General features: G+C 38.1%; 1 protein-coding gene across 1 annotated transcript in view; it reads left to right on the forward strand.

Moving 5' to 3' along the window:
• Positions 1-23,788, forward strand: part of RHOBTB1 (Rho-related BTB domain containing 1) — a 24,338-nt gene extending 550 nt beyond the window's left edge. The window contains exons 2-9 of the mRNA XM_009704028.1: positions 16-119; positions 13,182-13,367; positions 15,075-16,042; positions 16,451-16,569; positions 18,391-18,541; positions 20,275-20,363; positions 21,855-21,960; positions 22,478-23,788. Of these exons, the coding sequence (XP_009702330.1) occupies positions 16-119; positions 13,182-13,367; positions 15,075-16,042; positions 16,451-16,569; positions 18,391-18,541; positions 20,275-20,363; positions 21,855-21,960; positions 22,478-22,647 (1,893 nt within the window). The 3' untranslated portion in view covers positions 22,648-23,788. The remainder of the gene's footprint in view (positions 1-15; positions 120-13,181; positions 13,368-15,074; positions 16,043-16,450; positions 16,570-18,390; positions 18,542-20,274; positions 20,364-21,854; positions 21,961-22,477) is intronic.
• Positions 23,789-24,013: the final 225 nt, after the last annotated feature.

Consider the following 24,013-nt stretch of genomic DNA (forward strand, 5'->3'; position numbering starts at 1 on the left):
TGTGTTCTGTTCTAGGTCCTTGAACGCTCCAGAGACGTTGTGGATGAAGTGAGTGTTTCTCTCAGGCTGTGGGATACTTTTGGGGACCACCACAAAGACAGGCGCTTTGCTTACGGAAGGTAAATTGATCCAAGCAAAATTTTAGGTAATACTTGTAGTAAAATTTTAGCACAAAAAAAAATTGCAGATCTTAATTTTGAAAAGCAAGGACTTAAAACCAATCAAGGGTATTCATATTCCTGCCTACTGCAAAGAGGATTATCTGCTGCAAGGATTAAAAAGATATAAATATTTTAAAAGCAGCGTAGTTTTACTATGCTACATTTCCTTGAACAGCCTGCTAAGCTCTGTCAACAACTGTTGTCTTATTTCGAATTTTAAAGAACATTCCCCAAAATAAGATTGTAGTTTTACAAAATTGAACATCGTCATTCCCTGCCGGTATAAACAGTGTATGATAGAATTGCCTAACAGGCAACTAACAAGGAGAGACGTTGGGAAACATCACTCTTGCTCAATGAAATATTTATTTTATTAAAATCTGTGATGTTGAATGGGCAGCTAATCTCTTGAGACCAGAGCCAATGTCAGGAAAGGTGATGCTTTTCTGTATTTTCTTAATTAAAGCTGAGGAAAGCAAAGGTTTTTCTTCTATAAATATAATGTGTCTGCTAGTGAATCAATTGACTCTGGAAATTCTAAAAAGAAAAAAAAAATATAAAATTTGAAATTAATGTAATCTAGATTTTTCCAGCATGTATAATAAAACTTAAGCATAGTTTCAACAAGAACTGAAGCCAGCGATAGCCTTTCTGTTTTGTTTAATGGTAGTTAGATCTGGCCTTGTGGCAGTACAGAGAGCAGAGCAGCTGAGTAACAGGCATTTGAATACACATATAATGAGAACAGATTACCTGTATTGGGCAAATACTGAGCTGAAGATGGATTTTGGACAGATATTTCCATAACTGACATTTGAGCAAGGTCTCGGTCCTCGGCCATTTTTTTCACCTGCTTGAACTTTTTCATATTCTTTTCATATCTGCTTCAGTCACTGCAGATGATCAGACTTCCATAGACAGATATTTTTTTTTTTTCCAGCTGGGAAAGCCCTTTGTAGACTGTCTGTCCCAGCTTCAATTCCAGGTTGCCAAAATGTACCATCTTACTGTTTTCCTTCTCTCTGTGCTACCTGATGAAACAAGTGACTTTGAAGGATGACAGTCTTTTCTACTCTCTGCCCCTTAGAACCGCTGGAGAGGGTTCTGTTGATTGAATCCACCAGTTAAATTTTCAGATTGTAAAACTCTGTATGGCAGTTTGTACTAATCCTCTTTTGTATAGAGCACTGTGTTAGTTGTATGGCAGTTTTTACAAACGCTTCTTTGTGTACAGCGCTGTGTTAGTTGTGTTTTCAGAGAGTCATGAATTACCTTGAATTTTGTGTCAGGAGCTAAAGTAGCACCCATCTGGGCTACACAACCTGTACCATTTGTAAATAAGCTTTGTGAGTGAGGGAAGTTACTGGCTTTAAGGTAACATTGACCTTAACCTTTACTGCTATTTGAGTATGTGAATATATATTGTTTCACCTTTTGGATGCATATGGAGCCTGCTTTGATAAATATGGATGTAAGTTAATGCTTCCACTAACTGTTCCTCTTTGATATGGCCTCCTGATATTCTGCAACAGATACTGTGTCACTGAGAAGATTACTAGAGATTAGGAGAGCAAAATCAGGCATGTTCTGAACTCTGATCCCGTGTTTACTGACAGGACAGGAGAGGGGGAGGAAACAACATACTTAGATTCTAATCCTGCAAACACCAAGGAGGACGTGAATAACTTGAGATCTTGTGGGATTAAGCATATGAACACAGTGATTCATTTGTGATGTTAGCAGAACTGACCCTGTGTAGAGTCAGGTTTGCAGTATCCTGATTAACTTTAAAAGGGTGTTGTGGAAACCTGCTGTTCTGTTAATGGTTTTTCTGCAAGTCTGTTAATGCAGAAAGTAACTGGAAACTCTCAAGAAACTATTTTATAAATAGAATTTCAGTCATAAAATTTCCTAATTGTAAGCACTGATTAGGTACCTCATTGTTTTGAAAAGTATTAATACTTCATTTAAAACCAACTGTTTAGTATTTTATCTATTTTAGCATTTTAAATAGAGACTTCCAATATTGAATGTTCACATCTATAGGAACTGATTTTTAAATCACTTCTGTATATTGGATTACATTCTACTCGTAGCTGAGTCAAATCTTGCAGTACAATGAAAGGTGCATTTTATGCCGAACTGCTCAGGGCTACACCTACAAGTGCCCCATGTTTCTGATTGTCTGAAGTACTGTGTAATAATATAACTCTTTGGTTCTCTTCAAAAATTTTTATGCATATACCCCTTGTGTAGGGGAAGGCTTTTTTCAGCCACTCAGCCAAGACCTCTAATTGTCCTCAATGTAGTGTAACAAGAACCAGCAGGTCATTAATTCACTTGCTGCTTGTTGGAAAAGATTGTTCCATAGAGTTTTACAAAATGTTACGTAAATAGATTATGCTATAGATGACCGGGTGAACAGTTAATAAGACTTGCAGCAAAGATAAATCCTTCTTAATTCTTTTTTTTTTTTTCACAGATGAAAGAAAAATGACAAAAGGAATGTGGTTTCCAGTATTTTTGTGTGACAGAAAGAGAAACATATTTAACTGTTCCACCCTCAGTGGCATTCAGTGTTTCTACTGCCATCCTTTAAAATGGGAGTATGGAGAGTAGGATCCAGCTTGCATTCTACTGTGTGGTGTTTAGTTTAATAATCATGATCCTCCGAGAGCTTTGGGAAACAGTTCCTGACAGCTTGAGGGAGGGAGGGGGGTGTGGCTGGAGGGACTTGTGGAAATATTTGCTGCAGTTTTATAGCATGACATGTCTTTTTTTTCCTTAAACTAGAGTATGTGCTTTAGTTTTGGAAGTAATCTGTTCAGTTCAGCAGCTATGTGATGCCAAACAGTCATTTGTTGATATTGTCCCACAGGTTTTCATTTGATTCAAAATCACTCCAAAATGTTGTAAAATTACAATGTCTTTGTTATGATTAGCATATTGATTTCCAGCTCCTAGTCACCTCTTTGTTTAATATCAATCTAGTCTCAGTGCTATTGTATTCTCTAAGCCTGCAAATAAGGTGGGAACTTCATATAAATCTCAAGTTGTTATTATGTACCAGTTTCCCTGGGAGGCACAAAATTGCGTGTGTAAAGACATGAAAACGTCTTAATTTACATTTCAACTTGTCAGGATTCACTATCCTCTATCCTCCTGTCCAATCTGGTTTTGAATGAGAGTGTCAACATATCATGTTCAAACTAATTCTAAAAGTAAAATGGGAAGAAGACTGGCTTGCACTCTTTTTTCCTTTTGCATCCTTTTCTTTTTTATTTTTTTTTTCAGGTAAACGTGTTTGACTACAATTTGATTAATATCCTATGTATCCTGGTTTTTTTTATATATGCGGGTCTAGTGTGCGTAAACATGAGCACAAATCTGCAAAGAGTTAATTCAGTCCCAATCAAATATTTATTCTCAATACCATGGATGTGGTTTGTCAGCTAATTCAGCCAGAATGATTTATTTGCTTGCAACTTAAATATGAGCTGTAGACCAAACAAAATCTGTTCATACAGCATGGACAGAAAACAGCTTTTTCCTTGTGACTTACAAATGTGAATGAGCCTTGCTGTGAGACTGCTGACAGAACCTCTTAAAATATGTTTAGAGTATTTCCTCTGTTGTGAATGGATTTCATAAGCCTTGTGGGTATTTCATGTACACAGAGGAACACAAGCATTCATTTTTTTCTGTGTGGTTACAATTCCCTTAACTATTTACTTCAATGTAATTGAATCCCTAGAAATACACCTTGTGAAAGCTGCTGAAAAGCATCCGTGAGAATAGGGGTTTATTGCTGATATTTGAAGACTTCCACCAATCTCCTTAGGGTTGTTTTGTTTTCTGGGTTGTCTTCTTAAAGGACAGTGATGATGATATTTCTATAAAACAAAATCCAGGTAGCTTTGATGTAAAATGGCATTTGCATTCAGCAAATTCAGTGAGATTAGGGCGAGGTAGTTGTCTTCACAGGGTTACTCGGTTTGCCTTTAGTTAGATCAGTGCCCTCTGTCACTCACCTACTGTGCATAAGCTGAGAATGGGCCAGCAGCTCCTCTCCTTTCTTCAGAGAAGGTCTAAGGTTTCAGAAGTTCTTTGAATAAAAGCCCACGCTGTCCCCTGAAGTCTTGCTATCCTTGTTTTTATGTCACGATAATTCTCCATCTTCCCCATGCCTTACAAGCTATTTACTGACGTGGGTTGGAAGGGATCATCAGAGATGTGTCTTCACAGCAGCAGCACTTCACAGACATGAGACAGTCTTGCTTTGTTAGCAAAGGGTCAGCTGATGGGAAATCTGTTTGTTTTCAGATGTCTCTCACCTTGGCTGCTTCCTTTTGCTATGTTTTGTTGCCACAAAAAGGGATATGCAGTATCTTTGAATCATCTTTAAATACGAAAATTTGTGAGCCTCTCCATCTACTGTACAGTTCTTTATAAGCTGTTCAGGTTCTTCATCAAGCAATCCTGAAGAACTGTAAAAACCATTTTAAAAATATTTTTTATTATTTTTTTCTCTTTGGAGTTTAAGTCACGTCAGCCCTGAGAAAGACTAGAATAAGCAGAGATGTGCACAGAGAAAGCTTTCTCAAGTAATTTTATTCTGATACAATGTGTGTATATACTACTTTTTTCTTCTTTCATTACCTACATTAACATTTGAGGCTTTTTCAGTCACTTGATGGGAAAGTATATGCTTTATATACTTAAACCAGTGAAATTAATGCAGATCTACTACTTTTTCTTTCTCCATCCCACCGTGGTTTCCTATTGTGAGTAGAAAGAGGTTGCTATGGAATTGCTGTTAGGAATCCTTCCTTCTTGAAAAGGTTATGTGCCAAATGACTGTTGGTAGGGTCTGAGGCTCAACTTGATATATATGTTATCTGTCTGTCATAGAGAGACACCTATAATGCTTTAAGCCTTCCTTGACTGGAGTGAAAAAGTACATATCAAACATTATTTGTGGTATTACATAATTCTCCATTTTTCCTCACCATCTTTCGTAAGTCTGTGGCTGAGTGGCTGCGTGGAAAGAGGGCATTTGGGCTCTATCCTAAAAGACTGCAAGGCAACATCAAAATGTTTTGGAAATGCTGAACCTGGGAAGTGACTTTCCATCAAAATCTAGATCTTAGTGCGTTATTTCTTTTTGAATAGGTGCTAAGTGGATCTCTTGAGCTGTTTTCTGCTCCAGTGGTCTCAGGATCTCAGTCTGGATTTCCTCATACATATGTCAGAATACGAAAACCACTCTGCACAACTAGATATAACTGTTTTAAACTGAGTTCTTATAGCTTTGTGATATCAACTTGCCAGTTGAAATGTTTGACTTTTTTTTTTTTTAAATAAAAGAGGAGGTTTTGGTGGTAGCCCAAAGAAAGCAAAAAATACGAAAGTCCCTATTTTCTCTGCAAAGAAAGAGGTGCATCTAGCATCTGTTAATGTTCAGTTTTCATGTCTTCTGTGACTTTGGAAGTCTATCATACTGGATACAAACCAAACCGTATCATTCTTTCATCTTCTCTGGATTTTTACCTCCCTCTTTGTCTTGTCCCTGGCTTCCTATCTGGGTTCTTCATCAGTACTTCTAAGGAATCACACTTTTACTGAATTTTGGGACCTAGCTTTGGATCTTCCTTTTCCTCTTTTTTCCTTTTCCATCCTTCTATCCCTCCCCCACCTTGAAATGATTTTTTATTTCTAAATATCTTGCTTCAAATAATGTTTTAAATATCTTCTTAGTTCTTTTCTTCTTACTACTTTTAAACTCAATATGTTTTTCTGATTGATCGTTAGTTCCTGGGTTTTTCTAGAGGATGGGGCTGGGAGTAAAGACAGGGTTCATTTCTTCTTTTGTTTATTCTTCTGCAGTATCTTTGATGAAAGTTAGTTGGTTCTGTGTAGAGAGATAGCGTGTAGTTCTCATCTGTAAGCTGCCTCCTTACAATAACAGAAAAGCTTGAAAAGCCCATCTTTCCATATGTTTCTGGTTTCTCCATTGTTTTGTGAGTTTATTTCTCGTTATTTTATTTTCTGACTGCTGTCTGGAGACTGCAATCAGCTGATATGTCTTACAAGAGCATTTTTAGCTGTATTCTTGTCGGTTCCTTTGTATGATATTGTGAGTTTTTGGTGTTTGCCCCAGGTTGATGAGATGTGTTCCAGCTAGCCCTGTACCTTCTCTTGCTCTATCATTTTCTTTCATCCTTCTCCATTGATTTGGTGTTCAGGCTTTGTGGCTTACTTTTATAAACCCCAGCTTTGCATGTGATGCACAGAATATTTCAGTATTTCAGCCTTAATTAACGATGTCTAGATTTCTATTTATCATAGAATTTTTTTCCTGCGTTAGAAATGCAGTAATCGACATCTCTGCTCCAGGGAAGGGAAAAAGACATGTATTGGTATGTTAAGGTGGATGTGTATACTGCAAACATACATAATTCCAAAGAGAGTTTTACTGAGTCTACTGGCAAAATTTGGCCTAGAATCACACTAGGGAACCTTGCAGGCAGCCTGTTTCAACTGCAAAGTTCTATTTAGCACTGAGATAGAATTTTTCATATGTAAATGCTGAACTAGAATTATAGATAAATTTACTTCTTATAGCCAGCAATAAAATGAACCAAATTCTGACACTGTGTAAGCAGTCTTTTAAATTAAAAATAAAATCATTTTCCTTGTTACATTGTTCCATACAACTTCGCCATTCTTTTTCGTACTGTTGCTGGTCAGGCATTTGTACAATAAGAGTAGCTCCTACATGTTTCTGCAATGGCAAATGAGATATTTTAACCATTCCTCGTGATATCAAAACATTTTTTGTCATTCTTGGTAAATGCACCACTGTTTTCCCATGAGTACCGCCAAGGAAATAGAAGAGATTTTAAAATGCTTAACGCTTAGGAATGATGTATTGTTTGTAAGGAATTAATGGGAAAACTCTTTCCACTTTTGAAGCAGTCTTGAAATATGCAATTTTCTTAAAGGTAGCTTTATCTTCTTTTTATTACTGTTGTTTCCTACTAAAAATGACATTACAGAAATTTTAGAAATAGATCTGCATGCTACTCACCACAAAATCTGAATATATTTCAGGGCATTTTGACAGTTTCGCACATTACACCAGTACTTAAGAGGCTTCACTGCTGTCGGTAAAGTATAGAACTAATTGATTCTCCTGCTAACATCCAGGGCACTGCATGGTCTTGCCCTGCCTTACCTGGATATCTTCAGTTCTTCACATGCCAGGCACCCCCTGCATTTTAGTTTTCCTAGCCTCTCATCTGTTTTAAGTGTGTGCACATAAGTCCTGTGTCTTCAGGTCATTTTGTTATGCTCACCGATCACTTAATGGATTTCTTCTCATTTCATGTGATGGCTGCAACTGCATTTACTAAAAACTGAGTCCACTTAAAGCATTATCAGCCTTGCTTATCTGCACAATTTTTTTTTCAGCTCAGTGAGATGCATGCATGAAAAATGTTGTATAACTGAGTGAATCTCTCTCTTCAAATTGTATCTGGATTGACATGGAGATGTAGCAGGGTTTTGTTCAGCCATAAATGGGATTCTCAATTTAATTCTTAGATGGCTCTCTACTTCCTGAACCTACTGTGTTTGGGAACTGGTATTTGCACTCTGGCTGCTGCCCTACACAATCTTTCCTTTCAGGTGATTGAAGGACTATGCAGGTGGACTTTAGAGATACCTCTTGTCCAGTTCTGGTCTCTGAGGAATCTTGGGAAAATTATGGAAAGATTGTAGGCAAAAAAAAAAAAAATGAGGGCAGAAGGACTAAAAGCAAAACAATGTTTTATTGATAAATAAATGTTTAAGATTTAGCTGTTCTGGTAGTCAAGAGAGTCTAACAATTTGGGTGAACCTCTACCAAATTGTTTGCTCTGTAAAATTCTAATAGACTGCTTTACTACAACCTTGCTTCTCAGAGAAACCTGATCTCTAAAAATAGGGAAAAGTAAAGACTATGACGCTATTCTTAAAGTTTGATTTGATTGAATATGTGCAACAGACTTCTTGTCAACCATAATATAATTTGTCTGTCCTTAAACCAATTCTGTCAGATCTAACTCTTGGGTCTCGTTTAAGCTCTCTAAAACAAAATACCTACTTTTGACTTATCCTCTAGAAAGATGAGAAAATAGCATGGCAATACAGTTCAGTCTTCCTCCTTTTCCTCTTTCCCACTCTCTGCATTGATTTCCAGATCAGAGATATCTCCTCTTCAAATTCTGTGTTCCTCACAGCTTTATTTCTTCCCCTTTCCAAACCCAATAGTATTATTCCATGGCTGTATGGCAAATGGTACCCCTTACACATGACCAGCAGTTCTTGCATGCAGCAGTTTTTCCCAGTAACTTGTAAATGATAAACTAGAGGGAACCACTTCTTCCTAGGTAATGTAGTGCGTACATTTCAGAAGGCAGCCTGTTTCTTTAATGAGACATAAACCCATGTTGGTGTATCTGCAGCCAGAACTACAGTTTATAACTCTAGATTCAGACTATGAAACATGAAACTTTTAAACACACTTGCCATGGAATATATGAGATATCATTTAATATTGCTGGTTCCTTGAAGTTCTGTCTAAAATAAGAGCATTAGTGAAGATGGAAAATATGTAGCAGTTTCTTGTTGAGAAATGGGTCCGCAATGTGGTGTGTACATCTGCAGTGCAGCTTTTTACCCCAGCTCTGGAACACACATAGCACGTAAGCAGATGAGTCTTTCAAGATCTCAGTCCCAAACCAGTGGAATGCTCTCTTACACAAAACAGCTCCAGTTAGAAAACATTAACTTCTCTGCTGTTTCTAACAGCTCCATCAGAAAGGCTTGTTACATAGCTAATACACTGCTTCTTCTCCCCCACCTCAGGAGTCTCTCATTGTAGTGATTGCAGAGTAACTGCCAGATGGTCACAATGGTTACCTGTAGCTAGATTACTGCTGAAGCCTGAGGTTGATAATTTAAAGTTGTTTTGCCTTTGACAGTGCTATACTGCTTGCCTTTCAGCAGTGGCTTGGACTGCCCTCTGTACATCTGATGCAGTTTGTAACTCACACACTAGGAGCTCCCAGGGTGGCAGCACACCATGTGCTGATTCCTGCCAGAGATCTGGTTGTCTAGAAGGTTTCTTTTCATTCTCTGAAGTCTAAAAAGGAGTAGTTGCTTTCATCAGAAGTTCTTCTTATACAAATTTTGGAAAATATTGCTGAATCCATTGAGGTAATACCTATGTTAGGTAGATGGATTGCTTCTTGAAATTGTAGTAAGGTTCTTTCTTTGCCCACAGGAGCCTCCTATAGGAAGTCCATAGCTATGTTTAGACCAAGCTGGGCTGACTTCAGATGTGTATGTTTTGCATTAAGAATTACTGCTGTGACTCCAAGGGGAGCATTTGAGGTGCTCTCACACCACTCTTATGCTTTAACATGAGAGTCAAATGCAGGAGTCTGGTCAGCCAGGAAGTGACAAACATGTGAGTGGTGGTTGATTTGCCGACAGCTGAGATAATCTGTTCCCCTTTTCCACCTGCCAAGTCCCACACATCTACATTGTGTTGTCCCCTGTTTGGAGCCCCAGTGAGTAGAAGGAAACCTGTTTTTTTTACATTGGTGATGCAGAGCGTTTCACTGGTGGTTGATCACACGCTAGACCAAGTCACGCAGAAGTTATGAGTTTTAATGATACTTAAGTATGTTCAGATGTTTCAGATTATAAGAATAGGTGATTCACAATTTCTTCTGATAAACTTATGAAAAGCAGAATGTAAGAATAAATTGGTTATGCATTTCCAACGTGTACCACTGAATCTACAAGACAGTGTGTGGGATATCCAAGCTACCATTTCTCTTTGAGTTATTTGTAACACTTATCTTTGATATTAAAGTATGACAAGAAACAAACATCAACATATGCAGTAACTGTAATCATACACTTCTGTTGGGTTTAACAAAGGTGAATGCACACAGTGCCTTATCTATTGCCCATCTTAATTGGGTGGTGCTCCAGGAGGAATGTGATGGAGAAGTTCTAAAGCTCTTCTTGGTATTCAAGTCTATGGAAATGTTTCTTGAATAATTCCTGAATTTTGCTGGGAAATGGTTATGAAATTTCTTTCCACAACCATTCTTTTTCAAAAAGCAGCTTGTATTTGTGAATATATTGCTGCAGAGAGAAAGAAGAAAGCAGAAATAAACCCGATTCATCCTTTCTCATTCTCCAAGTAACCAAACTGCACAAAAATGGCAATAAATTAGATTTTTATTTTTTTTTTAAAATCCCAGCCTTTTATGTTCCCTGAGAATATTAAAATAACATTGGTAAATTTTTAATGTTGGGGAAATATTAATGCATTATTTTAACCTGACAGATTCTGGCTTTTTATGAACAAATGTCAAACCAAACTTTATACTGAGGCGTTAGCAAGTTGTAAATGTGCCTTTGACATTAAAAGGAATTGTAGGTATTTTAATTAAAGTTTCCATTTTTCCTCAAATGTTCATGGACCTATGTAGACAGTCAATCTTCCTCATACATTACTGTCTCCAGTTTGTACTGATAATGTAAATCATGCTTATGACTTGAATGAAAACCTAATTTATTATGATAAGGTGGATGTGTTTTGTGAGCTAGCAGACCCAACTATGGTGCTGGTTCAGTGTGTGAACTCTGTCACTGCCCAGTGATTTCCCATCCATTCTGTTTATGGCACAGGCTATTTGTTTCTCCCTGTTCAGTACAGAACTCTCAGGATATTCATTTTATCGGGAAGTCCAGATTTTAACACAGGATCAGTAATATGCGAATCACACCTTTTTTACCTCTTTATTCTGTTTTTCACTTAATTCAGAAGACAGTGAGATGGAAATGTCATGTTAGTGCAATGCGATGTGTGTTGTGAGTTATGGGTAAAGAAACCAGCTTTCCCTAGCTCAGTTTTATGGTTGCCCAGGGAAGGTCAGAAGTGATGAGTTGCTCAAGAACCATATGCAGCTCTGTGGCAAAAACGTGAGACTCCCTTGGCAAGGGCTGTAATACATGCAGGGCTGTGCTGGGGCCAGTCTGCTGGATAGTCTGGGCCTGTCCCGTCCAAGGAAACAGACCATCACTGGTGCTTCTCAGGACCCCTGATCTGTGGCCAGCCCAGCGCTGGTCAGCAGCAGCACCATGGGGGAGAAGCTGTCATCTCCTGCCTGTGAACTCCTGCTGGAGCTCTGTTTCCTTTTGGTTTTCTGAGAGATGTGATGTGTGTCTTGTGGTTTGTAGAGTCGGGAGGGTTGGATACTTGTAACTGCAATTACTTGGCTTAGGTATTAATTTCTGAAGGACACACAGACAGAAGATACTTAGTTAGGGCCAGCCAGGCAGCCAAAGCTTGCCTCTCCAACAGTCCTGATGATCTTGAATTAAACAACAATTGACCAGATTAGAATATGTGTAACACAATTTATTTTGTCTTAGCTGTACATTGATTTCTCCCTTCTGGGAGCTAAGCAAATGTCTGCTGGGGCTTAGGTTTTACTCTTGAATAGAGCAGGTTTGAGTTTAAGGGATGCTTGCTTCTGTTATGTTCAAGAACGGTGTATTAGCTGCTTGCCACTTCACTATTGGGTAGGTAACTTTCCAATTTGAAAAGGCCCTGTTTCTAGATATGACAGATGTGTTGCAGTTTATATAAGATACAAAATTGGAGCATTAAATTTATGCTCACAGCAGTACCCGTATTGTACGCAGCTATCTTTAGAACCAGTCTTGCTGGATATATCTGTGCCCTCAGTGAAATGTAGAAAGGAGCAGTACTGAGGAGGTATTTCATTATTTAAAAGGTGAATGTTAAGATTCACTACTGCTGCTCTATACATTACAAAAACTGCAGACACAACACATTTGTGCTAAATTAAAGAATAATAGAAGTGAGATAGACATGGTATTGCTGAGCTTATTCTGCTGACAGTTCTGTAGCAATAAGTTGGATCCTCAAAATATCCCTTCCCCTCAATTTTTCTTAAGAGTGTCAATTCAACTTTTTTTCTTCTTTTCCTTTTTTCCCATGAGAGACCCAAGAGCTTGAGAACGGCTTTGTAACATCCCATTCCAGTTTATAAATAATGAAATTTCCCCAAGTTAGGAATGCCCTGAGCCAAGTATTCAAGCGCTTCTCTGCCTTAGGGTGCTAGCTCTGACAAGAGTTAGGTGGTGCTTTAGTTGATGAACTGTCAACCTTAATCCTCATACTTACAGTTTATAAAGCAAGTTTATTTAGTGAAGTACTTTTAATTTTCTTAAAATCTTTAAAAGCCTGCAAATATTGTCATGCTTCTCTGATTTAAGCCATTGTCCTGTTCTACGCTTTACTGACCTTATTTTCATCATAATGTTTACTTTAACTTCTATTGTAGAAGTGATCATTTTGCAGTAATTTGCCCTTCTAACAGGTTGTTTATTAAAGATGTTAGAGAATTGCTGTGCATTGCAGGTGCATTGCAAAGGAGACCACCTCAGTATCTAAAACGATGCGGTAAAGGTGTTTCTCCCTGACAAGTTCAGAAGTGATCTGTGTCTGCCTGTGTGGCTGTTCTGAAGTTTTGCATAACTCTTTTCTAATTCCTAAGCACCAGTGATCTTTGAATTGGTGTCCAGTCAGCAGAATTATTTCTTGAGTAACTGTAGTGTCAAAGTAGAGAATGGCAAGCCCTACCTCTCTTCTCAGTGCTCTGTTCATATGTGCAGGGATCATCTCTTGGCATAGAGGGGCAGTGCTTCCTAGGTATATGGCTTTGTGCTCCCATGCTTTTGTGGTGAAATGTGTAGCTTCTATCAAACCCCTGCACGAACAACATGTATTCTGACATCTGGGTGTCAGCGCATTTCTCAAAGTGTAAAGTGAAGTAGTTTTAAGCTGGAGTGATGAAAATAGGTGAAGCTGCAGCGGAAAGCATGTTTGTTGGGTTTTAATTGGATATTTTGTTGTTGCCTTCCTAGGTCTGATGTAGTTGTTCTGTGCTTTTCAATTGCTAATCCTAATTCCCTGAATCATGTGAAAACGATGTGGTACCAAGAAATCAAGCACTTCTGTCCGCGCACACCTGTCATTCTGGTGGGCTGCCAACTAGATCTCCGCTATGCAGATCTTGAGGCTGTTAACAGAGCCAGGCGGCCTTTGGCAAGGTAAAGTTTAAACAACAATAAGAATTTTAAAAATCACCTTGGAAATCAGGTACAGTACGTTCAAAAGAGAAATGATAAAGCCTAGTTTCCTTTTTTTGTAAAATGAGAATATATGTGCTTTCTTCTTTTTAATTCTGTTGTCAGAGTTGGTTAGTTCTTTAACACACCCAGTTATTATGTGTTTTCCACAATATTTTTGCACATTGCATATCTAAACTTGTTTGGGTGCCTGAACACTATGATAATACAGCGACAATAATGATTACTGGAGGTTACATGTTACTGGTTACATGTCCTACCCTGTCACTACTGTCAGGTACCGTTTTAAACTGACAGATTCTGCTTAAGTTTTCTCAATTCTCAATTATTATTTTTTTGTAAATGTAATCCTAGATCGTGGCAGAAAATAAAGTGGTTGCAGATTACATTTTTTTTAAGTTCTGAGAGAGTTTGGGGTCATTCTGGAGAAGCTTTGTTTTTCCCACATTCGAAAGACAAGCACTCACATGTTTGGGCAAAACAGTCCCACAATTACCTGCTCGCTTCTAATTTCTTCCTTTTATGTGATTTTGAGTGAGACCAGATTCATAGAAATAATGTCCATGATCATGTAATTAAAGACTGTATTGTAACAAATTTCCATAAAGGGATTGAATTAATATTTTATGGGCTCATAGAAAACTTTGCATTGCATTCAAATTCTTGACATGGCAATATGATTTTTATAGGTTTGTTTATTTATTGAACACTTCTTCCTTGTGTGGGTGGGGTGTGCTTTTTTTTTTCTTTAAAAGGAAATGTTTTTTCAAAACTCAAAATTATTCTTCTGCCCTAATCCTCCTTTCTGATTTCACCATTAATAAGATTTGAATGAGTACTCTGCATGTCTAGCACAGTCTTCTGCCACCTAAACTGATTATTAGCTGGCAACTAAAGCAAGCTGTTGTCTGGAGTGTGTTAAGTCTGTGCCAACTGCCCAATATGGTATGCTCAGAGGACATGCTGTTGGGTCATATCTTCTGGTGAGATGATTTTTTTTGTAGCCCAGAGTTTTTTTTCTGATTTGTTTAGCCTACGTAGTGTACTGGAGCTGCTCTGGAAATTCATGAGTCCCCACATAATGCTTCTGCAACCAATACAAGCCTATCTCTTGAAGGGTGTGTTCAATTACACTTTTGTCACAGGCTACTATCGTTTTCTCTAAAAAGCATAAGCTTAAGAAATATTTCTTATTTCATATTTAGCTATATTTGCAGCATTTCTATGTCATGAGCATTTCCATTTCAGTTTAAATGATGGATACAAAGAAAGATACTGACCAAATATCTAAGTAAAAAGGGATGTTAGGAGGTTTTTTAAATAATGAAAGTTCTCTAGCATCCGATCAACTTCTTTACTGTAAATTTCCCTTTAACAGAGAGAAGGCTTGCTCCATTTTGTGCAAATGATTTCTACATATTTTTAGTAGCATTGTGAAGACACCACCAAACTTAAACAAAATTACAAGTATGTGCTATTCTAAAACTCTCTGGAGTCATGGTTGTAGATTTCCAAAGGTCTTTGTGGGCTTAATTTTATATTTTGTTTCATTTGAATGATAGTTATCTCAGAATTGGTGTTGAGACATTTTGTAAATTTCCATGCTTTCTGGAGTTACTTTGTGATGATAGCTGTATGTGAGAAGGTTTATTTTTTGTTTAACTCTAGGCCGATAAAAAGAGGAGACATTTTGCCACCAGAAAGAGGCAGAGAGGTTGCCAAGGAGCTTGGGATACCGTACTATGAAACCAGTGTATTTGACCAGTTTGGGATTAAAGATGTGTTTGACAACGCAATTAGAGCTGCCCTGATCTCCAGACGACACCTGCAGTTCTGGAAGTCTCATTTGAAGAAGGTCCAAAAACCTTTGCTTCAGGCTCCATTCCTACCTCCAAAAGCCCCTCCTCCGGTTATCAAAATTCCTGAGTGTCCCATACCGAGCATGAATGAAGCTGGATATTTATTGGACAGCCCACTGTGTGCGGATGTTATGTTTGTTCTCCAGGAGCAGGATTACATTTTTGCTCACAAGATTTACCTAGCTACCTCCTCTTCAAAGTTTTATGACCTTTTCTTAATGGAATGTGAGGAAAGTCCAGACTTGGATGAAACACAGTGTAATAAAGAAAATACAAATAAGGATGTTCTGACAAATCACCTGGAGACAAATGGTGACAGTGATGAAACATCCTTGAAATCTGCTGGTGTTAAAATTTCCCCACCAGAAAGTACTGACTCTTTAAACATGCTAGAACCCGAACCTGGTGAAACAAATTCTGCAGCAAGATCTCTGTCATCCTGTGGTAAGGGGTTTGTTAGTGTGCATAAGGAAATGCAAGTGAATCCTGTCTCAAATAGGACGTGTCCTGTAACTGTGGTAAAAATGGATTCATCTGTGCAGGCTGGACCTTTTAAAACTGTTTTGCAGTTTTTATACACAGGGCAATTGGATGAAAATGAAAAAGATCTCACAAGACTGGCTCAGATTGCTGAAGTCTTGGAAGTATTTGATTTGCGAATGATGGTGGAGAATATTATGAATAAAGAAGCCTTCATGAATCAAGAGATTACTAAAGCATTTCATGTCAGAAAAGCTAATCGGATAAAAGAGTGCCTTTGCAAAGGGACATTTTCTGGTAGGTAAATACATGCTTTAGCAGGAAAAGCACTAATTCTTTTCTCATTCATGTTACTATTGCTTCACAAACTTCAAAAACTGTAACATCTTACATTCTTCTGAGAGGAGAGATGAGCCAAAAAAATGACAGTGTTACTCAGGCCAAGTGTTCCAACCTGGGATTCTGAGTTTAATTTCTCAAAATCTACACACAAGCTTTTAAATAAGTGACCTAATTTTCCAATTCCCCTTTTAAGAGGGGCTTTTCATTTAACCATATAAAATGCTGGAGTTATCTTCAGGGTGGGGGTCATGGGAAGCGAAAAGTCCTTGGTTAACAATGTGCAAGTGAAACATACATTCTTGAGACACAGTTTCACTTTAAACGCAGACTTGCAGCATGCCTGCTTCTTTGTTCCCATGGCAGATGTGACATTTAAATTGGATGACGGAACCATAAATGCCCACAAGCCACTGCTGATCTGTAGCTGTGAATGGATGTCTGCTATGTTTGGAGGATCATTTATTGAAAGCTCAAACAGTGAGGTATTTGTCTGGTTTTGTCCATTTTGCTTATAATGTCTGATGGATTTAGGGTGATGGAAGCATCATTCTGTATCTATTTGAAAGGTTGCAGTAATCCCTGGAATGATTCTTTGTTCTTCCTTTGCAGACATGGGATGCTTTTCTTCTTAAGGCATTAAATTAGGATGCTTAGGAGGATAACGTATTTTCTGCAAGGCATGAGACTTCCTCCAATGCTGAGAACATGTGTATAAAGCTGAAGTCCTTTAAAATATTAAATACGGGGGGAGGGGGGGAATTAAGTATGAATTTGTGAATGTCTTTAAAATTAGTTTTAAATTTGTGTGAATGTGTATTTATACCATCAGAAGCATTACAAAGAATACTTGGGGCGCGGGCATTGATGAAGGCATTAAAGGGAAAAAAGAGTTCAAGAACATGGGGTCTTAAACTAGAAAAGGGAGCTGGCTTCACAATACTTCAGTAGAAACTAACCTCAGATTCTCTAGTGCATCAGCTTGTCCTCTTGAGTGAAGCAAGTATAAAGCACAATGTAAAAGATCTCAATGCTTTGAATTAAGATTTTTGCAGCAGAAGCCTTGTATTTTCAGGTGCCTTCATGGTCTGTTTTTCAAATTCTAAACACTCTGCTAATATTTTTTTCTCGTGTCTTATCAATACCCAGGTTTTGATTTTTGTTTTGTACTTACGGGTCTTGCTCATATGAAGAGTTCAATTTTTTTTTGTTTTTAATATTCTGGAACATTGTGTTCTACTTAGATTTTTCTTGCTTCTTCTAATACAGCTGTAAACGTAATTCCTTTCCCAGAGGCGTGCTCTTAAGTTACCTGTACATTTAATTCCTCATCATAATTTTATTACTATTTTTCTGCTCTGTCACCTTTTTTTTTACTGCAAGTTCTTCAGGATACCACAGTGCATTCTTCAGTGCCAGCTTCTCTTTGTTGAGTTATGAGGATGTACATTACAAACTGCTTACTAATGGGATCAACTAGCTTGGGTACTGGAAGCAGACTTACCTGCTGCAACCTTGAGTCCCGCAAGAATCAGTTTTACCCTGTTCTTTGGAGGAGTGATTGTGTGTGCAAACTGTAGTTGAGATGCTACAGTGATAGGTTACAGTGAGGCTTTCTAACCCTGCTTCCTCTTCTTTTAGGTTTCCCTGCAGTGAAATGGAGTTAGGGTTGCGCTTGGGAGAAATTACGTAGCTTTTGTCCTAGGCTTGGCAGTTTCATTACGTGGTGGTTACACTAATTACACGTGTGTGGCAACAATGGTTTACATTTTCTGTGCCACATTTCTTCAGTTCTCAGTCCCTTCTCAGCCACCATTTATTAGGATAATTTCGTTATTTATAAACAGACTGAGAGGGGTGGGGTTTTTTATTATCCTTTGGTTTCTGTTATTCTCAGAATCCCCAGAATATGCCTTACCAGGAGCAGACAGATTACCGTGCTCAAAAAGTCTACCAAGGGAGGTTTGGCATGGGAAGTGGTCAGTAGCTTTTATGTATCCCACATAGCTGTCTGTCTGCAGGCTAGAAAGCATTGAACACTTTTTGATTTGGATCCAATTCCAGCAACTTGGTACCGAGTTGCTCGTATGTAAACTGGCAAAGGATCTGACTCTGGAGGTATGCTTATCTGTTGGCAGCTTCTTGAACTTTAATGGGAAATTTCTTCTTTGAAAAAGGTTTTTCCTGCATTTCTAAAATGACTTGAAAAGAAAAAGACACAGTCCAGCAAAGTGCCAGAGAGAAATATGCCCTCTGTATGAAAATCCTTTAATTACTAGAAACTCTTTTTTAAATATTTTTTCCAGGTAGTTCTTCCCAACATAAACAAGACTTCAATGCAAGCGGTTTTAGATTACTTATATACCAAGCAACTGTCCTCTAGCCAGGAACTAGACACACTTGAGTTAATCGCATTGGCAAATAGGTTTTGCCTTCCTCACCTGGTTGCACTAGCAGGTAAGAAATTGTGGCCTTGTCCAATGCAGTGTCTTCTGCAATGGCAGAAACATATCTTAATGGTTTTGGAACGCACAGGATTTTTTCAACGCTGTCAGGGAAAATAATTTATTTTTTTTTCTGAAAGGGATATTGTAATACAAATTGATATTTTCACTTAGAAAAATGCATTTGCCTTTCTCTTGCCTTTTTTTTTGTTTTGTGCTAAACCAGCTCAGAACATTGAAGTATTCTGTACTTTAGAAACAGAAAGAGTCAACATTCTCTTTAGCATTGATAATAATGTCTGTGGTTTGTAATAGCCATTCTGTTTTTGTTAATTTACCTGAAAATAGGATGGATCCCAGGCTTTCCATTATGTAGTGAATGACATGCTCTGTTATACATTTCTATTTGAAGACAGTAACTAAGCCAATTCAAAACTGATCTAGATGATCATGTTTTTTAGAAATGCTGTCTGGATCCCTTTTCACTGCCTAGATGGGAACTGGATATTTTGGTATATACATAGGGATTCAACCCTCATTTCAGGAAGAAAACCTTTTCAATCACATATTTAGAGAAAAATTTAAGGATAGGATACTACTTAGTTTTAAAATTAAATCCATACATGCCCCAGACCTCCAGGGTTGGGTTTTTTTGCTTATTTGTTTCTCTCCATGTATGTAACTTGGCATTGTTCTGAAGACATGGCCAAGGCCAAAACTGAGACACAGATGAAGCAATGCTACATGTATTTACAGGACAACATTTAGGAAAAATGTAATCACGTACCAAATCCTAGCTGTCCTTCAGTTGTGCATCAGGACTGTGTACCTTGTCTTCACTGTTCTGATAGACCAAATCTCTATTGCCTGATTTTATAAGCATATTTTAACTGAAGTCTTGGTTATTTTTTAAGTAGTTGCAGCATAAACATACATATAATATTAAGAATATTTCATTCCATTTAATTCTTGATGAAATAATTTTGAGTCCAAAGGCTACTGCTGACAACTGAACCCAGTAGAATCAATCAGCTGACAACATTTCCCAAAAAACACTCAAACCTCTAAGGTTCTAGGAAAGGGTTAAGGAGATTCTAGAACTGAAGTGACTTTTGGGGGAGCTGGCCAGCCTTCATCTGGATCACTCGGAATGACTAATCTGAGAATATGAAGAGGGCCTGAAGTGAGCTTTTCTATATCAGTGCTGTGGGTGTGCTCATTAATAAATCCACAATGCAATGGCAAGTGCACTGTTGCCTAAAAACTTGGCTATTCCTTTTGTATTACCCAAAAGAGAGAGATGATCCATATTTCTAATTTATATTGAATATTGCACTCACCCATTCTTCCAGAAAGAGACTAGTGGTTACCAAACTCCATCCTTCTGTAAGTGGTTATTAACTGCAGGCTCGCTTTCTGTAAGAAAGAGATAAGAATTGTGTGTGAAACCAAATAGTCTGGGTTGAGGCAAAGGGGCAAATCCTCATATGGACTGTGCTCTGCTGGAGCAAGACAGTTTATACCTGTGATGCAGAATCTCCAGCCACAACTCTAAACGCCAGAATTTGACTTCACCCAGATCTGAAGTTGCTCAGGATATCTGGGTAGATGTGCTACTTGCATAATGCTAGAGTTAACACTTGGAGGAGGGAGAATATACCTACTTGGTTCTTTGTTACTCATGGAAGTTCTGACCTTGGAATGTGACCATTTCCCATGTGAGTGATGAGTTTTCTCCTCTAACAGAGCAGCATGCAGTACAAGAGCTGACAAAAGCCTCCATGAGTGGCATTGCAATAGATGGAGAAGTACTGTCCTATTTGGAATTGGCACAGGTCAGTGTGCACTACTTTTTAAAGACATTCTGGTCAACTGCAGGACTTCCTTTTAGCACCTTACTGTTTCTGAGCATTGCTTCTAAGTGGTTCAAAGTCTACAGTTCTGAGAATGACAACAAAACTTAGCTTTATCTTCTATTTTAAAGAAGGTTTTTCCATTAGTTCAAAGGTCAAACATCTATTTAAGTAATCTTGGAGGAGTTGTATTTCAAATATATATTTTAGTTTTTCTTGATTGTGGAGCTTCCAAGCTCCACATTCTCATGGCCATGCTTCTATAACATGAAATGCAACATAAGGAAGCTCTTCAGCTTTGTAATGGTGACTGATTCTTGGGTTCCTTTCAATTCAATTCTTGTAGATATATTTAGACTGGTATTGCAAAGGTAACGTTTTTGGTATTCTTAGTAGCCAGTCTAAGTGTCAAGTCTAAGAGCCAGTCATCTGATAGTTCAGAGTGAGTGCAGATCGTACTACTTTATATTCAAACACGTTTCAGTGTTTCTTGAGTCCCAGAAACCATGAAAAGAGCGAGCCCCTAGCTCACAGTTTAGCTGCACACCTCTGTTTTCCAAAAGCAGTGATACAGCAGTCTCCCAGATACAGTCCTACAAGCTAAAATATTTTTTAATTGTTATTATTCTTGATTTGAGTCTGGCTGCAGCTTGGCTCAAAGTCTGGAGTTTAAGTAGAACTGAAAGACAGCACAAGCTGGCCACCATGCAAGATTTCCTGCAGCTGCTTTCAAGTGCCTCTCTTGCAATACCTATAAAGCTGTTGCAAAACCAGGACTGAACCTCTCCAAGAAAAGGCAGCTTGCTTCACTTAATTTCAGTTTTATGAAGGGTGTTTTTTCTCCCCCCCACCCCCACCCCTCCTGGTTGAAGACAGAGGTAATATGTTTAACTACTGTTAGGATATCCCCTGTACCCATTACCTACGTCAATATAGTGTGTTTATAACCTGAGAAGATCATAGTAGACAAAATGCCGTAGTAGATACACATGCTGTACAATTTGACTTGCGTTATAGCGGTGCTTTCTTATGACCACCAGAAGCTTGTACAAGATTTTGCATTGAGCTTTCAGTAACACTTGATTTCTGTCAATGAGCATAGTTTTCCAGGGAATTACTTTAGCGCAGGATTTGCAGTAACTGCTAGGGTTGTGTGACTGGTACAATCATACCAGAAAATTCAGGTCCAGCATGCCTTGGGTTCAGATCCTGTGTGGGACTGAATGCAGTTTGCCAGATGCCGTGAATGCTAAGCACCTATTTGTGAGCCTTTGGGCCAGTGGTTGTTCCAGCAGAATTGTGCAACAAGGTCTAGGGCATCTAGAGACCACTTCAGCCTTAAAAGCTCCCCTGTATGCTTGGGAGAGTGCTGCCAGATACAATCTGCTGGGGACCATTCTAGCTTTAGTTGTTAATTGGGGCTGCAAAATGAATTATAACCTCAGGAAATAAGATCTTTGTTTTTCTTTACAGTTTCACAATGCTAACCAGCTGGCATCTTGGTGCTTGCACTACATCTGCACCAATTACAACAGTGTTTGCTCCAAATTCCGCAAGGAAATCAAAGCTAAATCTTCAGGTATGGGCAACTTTCCTCCTCAGTTTTCATGAGGTTTCCCCTTCTTTCTCCCCACCTGGTTGATTAAACATGAAGACAAAGATGAGCTCAGATAGCTAAGCTGTGAGACTGAACCTCTGCGCTATCTTGAGTAGCATTCATAAATTCTTATCTGTAAAGAAAGGTCATAATCATTAGCCTGATTCCTGGGCAAGCATTATGTTCTTCACTTACTTCAGTGGTGCTAAAAGGAACAGAGCTATTTTCATGCTCCACAATGAAAAATGCACTCTGTAAAGACCTTGCTTTTTTACAGTCTTTGGTGGCCTAAGGCCTCTTGAGCGTAACCACTTTCAAAGTCTTTTCACGCTGTAAGTAAGCATATGAGGAACCTGGGGGAATCCCTGAGAAGCCAGCTAATGTAGCGACTGCATAAATTAGTAGCTGCATAGCTTTTTGCAGGCACTCAAGACATTTCTGAGATTTGTGTATCTTATTGGCTTGTTTGGGGGCTTTTTCATTGTTTCTTTTTAATCAGATAATCAAGAATATTTTGAGAGACATCGGTGGCCGCCTGTGTGGTATTTAAAGGAAGAAGATCACTACCAACGAGTTAAAAAAGAAAGAGAAAAGGAAGATGTTGCACTGAATAAACACCATTCAAAGCGGAAGTGGTGCTTCTGGAATTCCTCTGCTGTAGTTGCCTGAACAAAGCAAATAAGTGGGAATCCATAGCCAGTGTCAGAAATTAGTCTTATTGCTAGAAATAAGATGTAGTTCAGGTTTTCAGGAAACTTTGTTCCACCTGTGCATTTATTATTGCTAGGGTCAAAAGCACAAGCTCATTGAAAGTGAGCCTGGAACAGCTCCTCGAAGTCATACGTATATTTTTGGCTAGTAAGCAGATAAATGTCTACCATTATTACATTTCTTTTTATACAAAAAAAAAAAAAATAATCCAGCATTAATGTTTCAATCTCCAGTTGGGAAATATTTTTATACTGTCTAGTGTATTTTGTTCAGATGAAATTCTGGATACCGTTTTATTTTACTGACCACAAAATAACCATGTAGCAGCTTTGTAATTAGATTTTAACTATTTTTACTATGCGAGTACAGTGAAATAGACAATCTTCAGTCATAAGAGACCGCTTTTAGAGTATCTTATAAAAAGTCATCTTAGGAAAAAATCTAGTTGCCTAGTACAGGTTGTCTTTTTTTAAACTAAGTACTGTGCACTGGTAATATAATTTGATGGTTATTTCCATTTTCTAAAGTAGAGAGTTAGAATAAGATCCAGTAACTGCAAGATATAGAGTGCTTGATCTTTACTCAGCTGAATAATAGGCAGTATAATTACCTGTTCAACTGCAGGCAAAAGTATTTCTAATATTTGCCATGTAAGTGCAAATAATTATGACACTGTGGGCCGTGTGAAATCTAGTGATTCTAAGTATTCAGAGGTTTTATATGTCTAGATCAAAAAGGATGTTTCTAAAATCATTTAGAAGGGCTTATTAACTTATATCCTTATACAAGTATGGATCTGAATGCAAAAAGCAGTTACACTGCTTGCGTTTGAATTACTGCATGGTAGTTACCTTGTTCTGTGGGATCTTAACCATGCAGCCTGTCCTCATGCTGAATTCCTTTTTGCTTCAGTGCAAGCAAATGAAAGGGCTGCAAAACCAAGTGGGAGTTATCTAGTGTTACAGCATTTTGTAAATTTCACACACAAGATCACTTCAGTTTGATCCAAATTCTTTTATAGCTTTTCCCAGGTAGAACTCAAAATGTTAGATTATTTTTAAGTAGGTGATATATTTCCCCCGGAAGTAGATATTCCCAGAAAGCTGGGGGAAAAATGATGGCAGAAAGGCAGGAATTCTGCACTAGTGGTGGAAGAAAAGAAAAAGCCTCCAGTGTTTTCAAATAGCCTGTGTGTTTATGACTTTTTATCAACCATTTCTCTAAAGCTGCAGCGTTACGCTAGATTGCATAAGGTTGAGAGCATTTTTTAAAAGACCAAAACTAAAATAGATAGACTGTAGAATATGCACATGCAATCCTGTGC

The sequence above is a fragment of the Cariama cristata genome, unplaced genomic scaffold (assembly GCF_000690535.1).
Source record: "Cariama cristata isolate BGI_N322 unplaced genomic scaffold, ASM69053v1 scaffold21737, whole genome shotgun sequence".
NCBI lineage: Eukaryota > Metazoa > Chordata > Aves > Cariamiformes > Cariamidae > Cariama > Cariama cristata.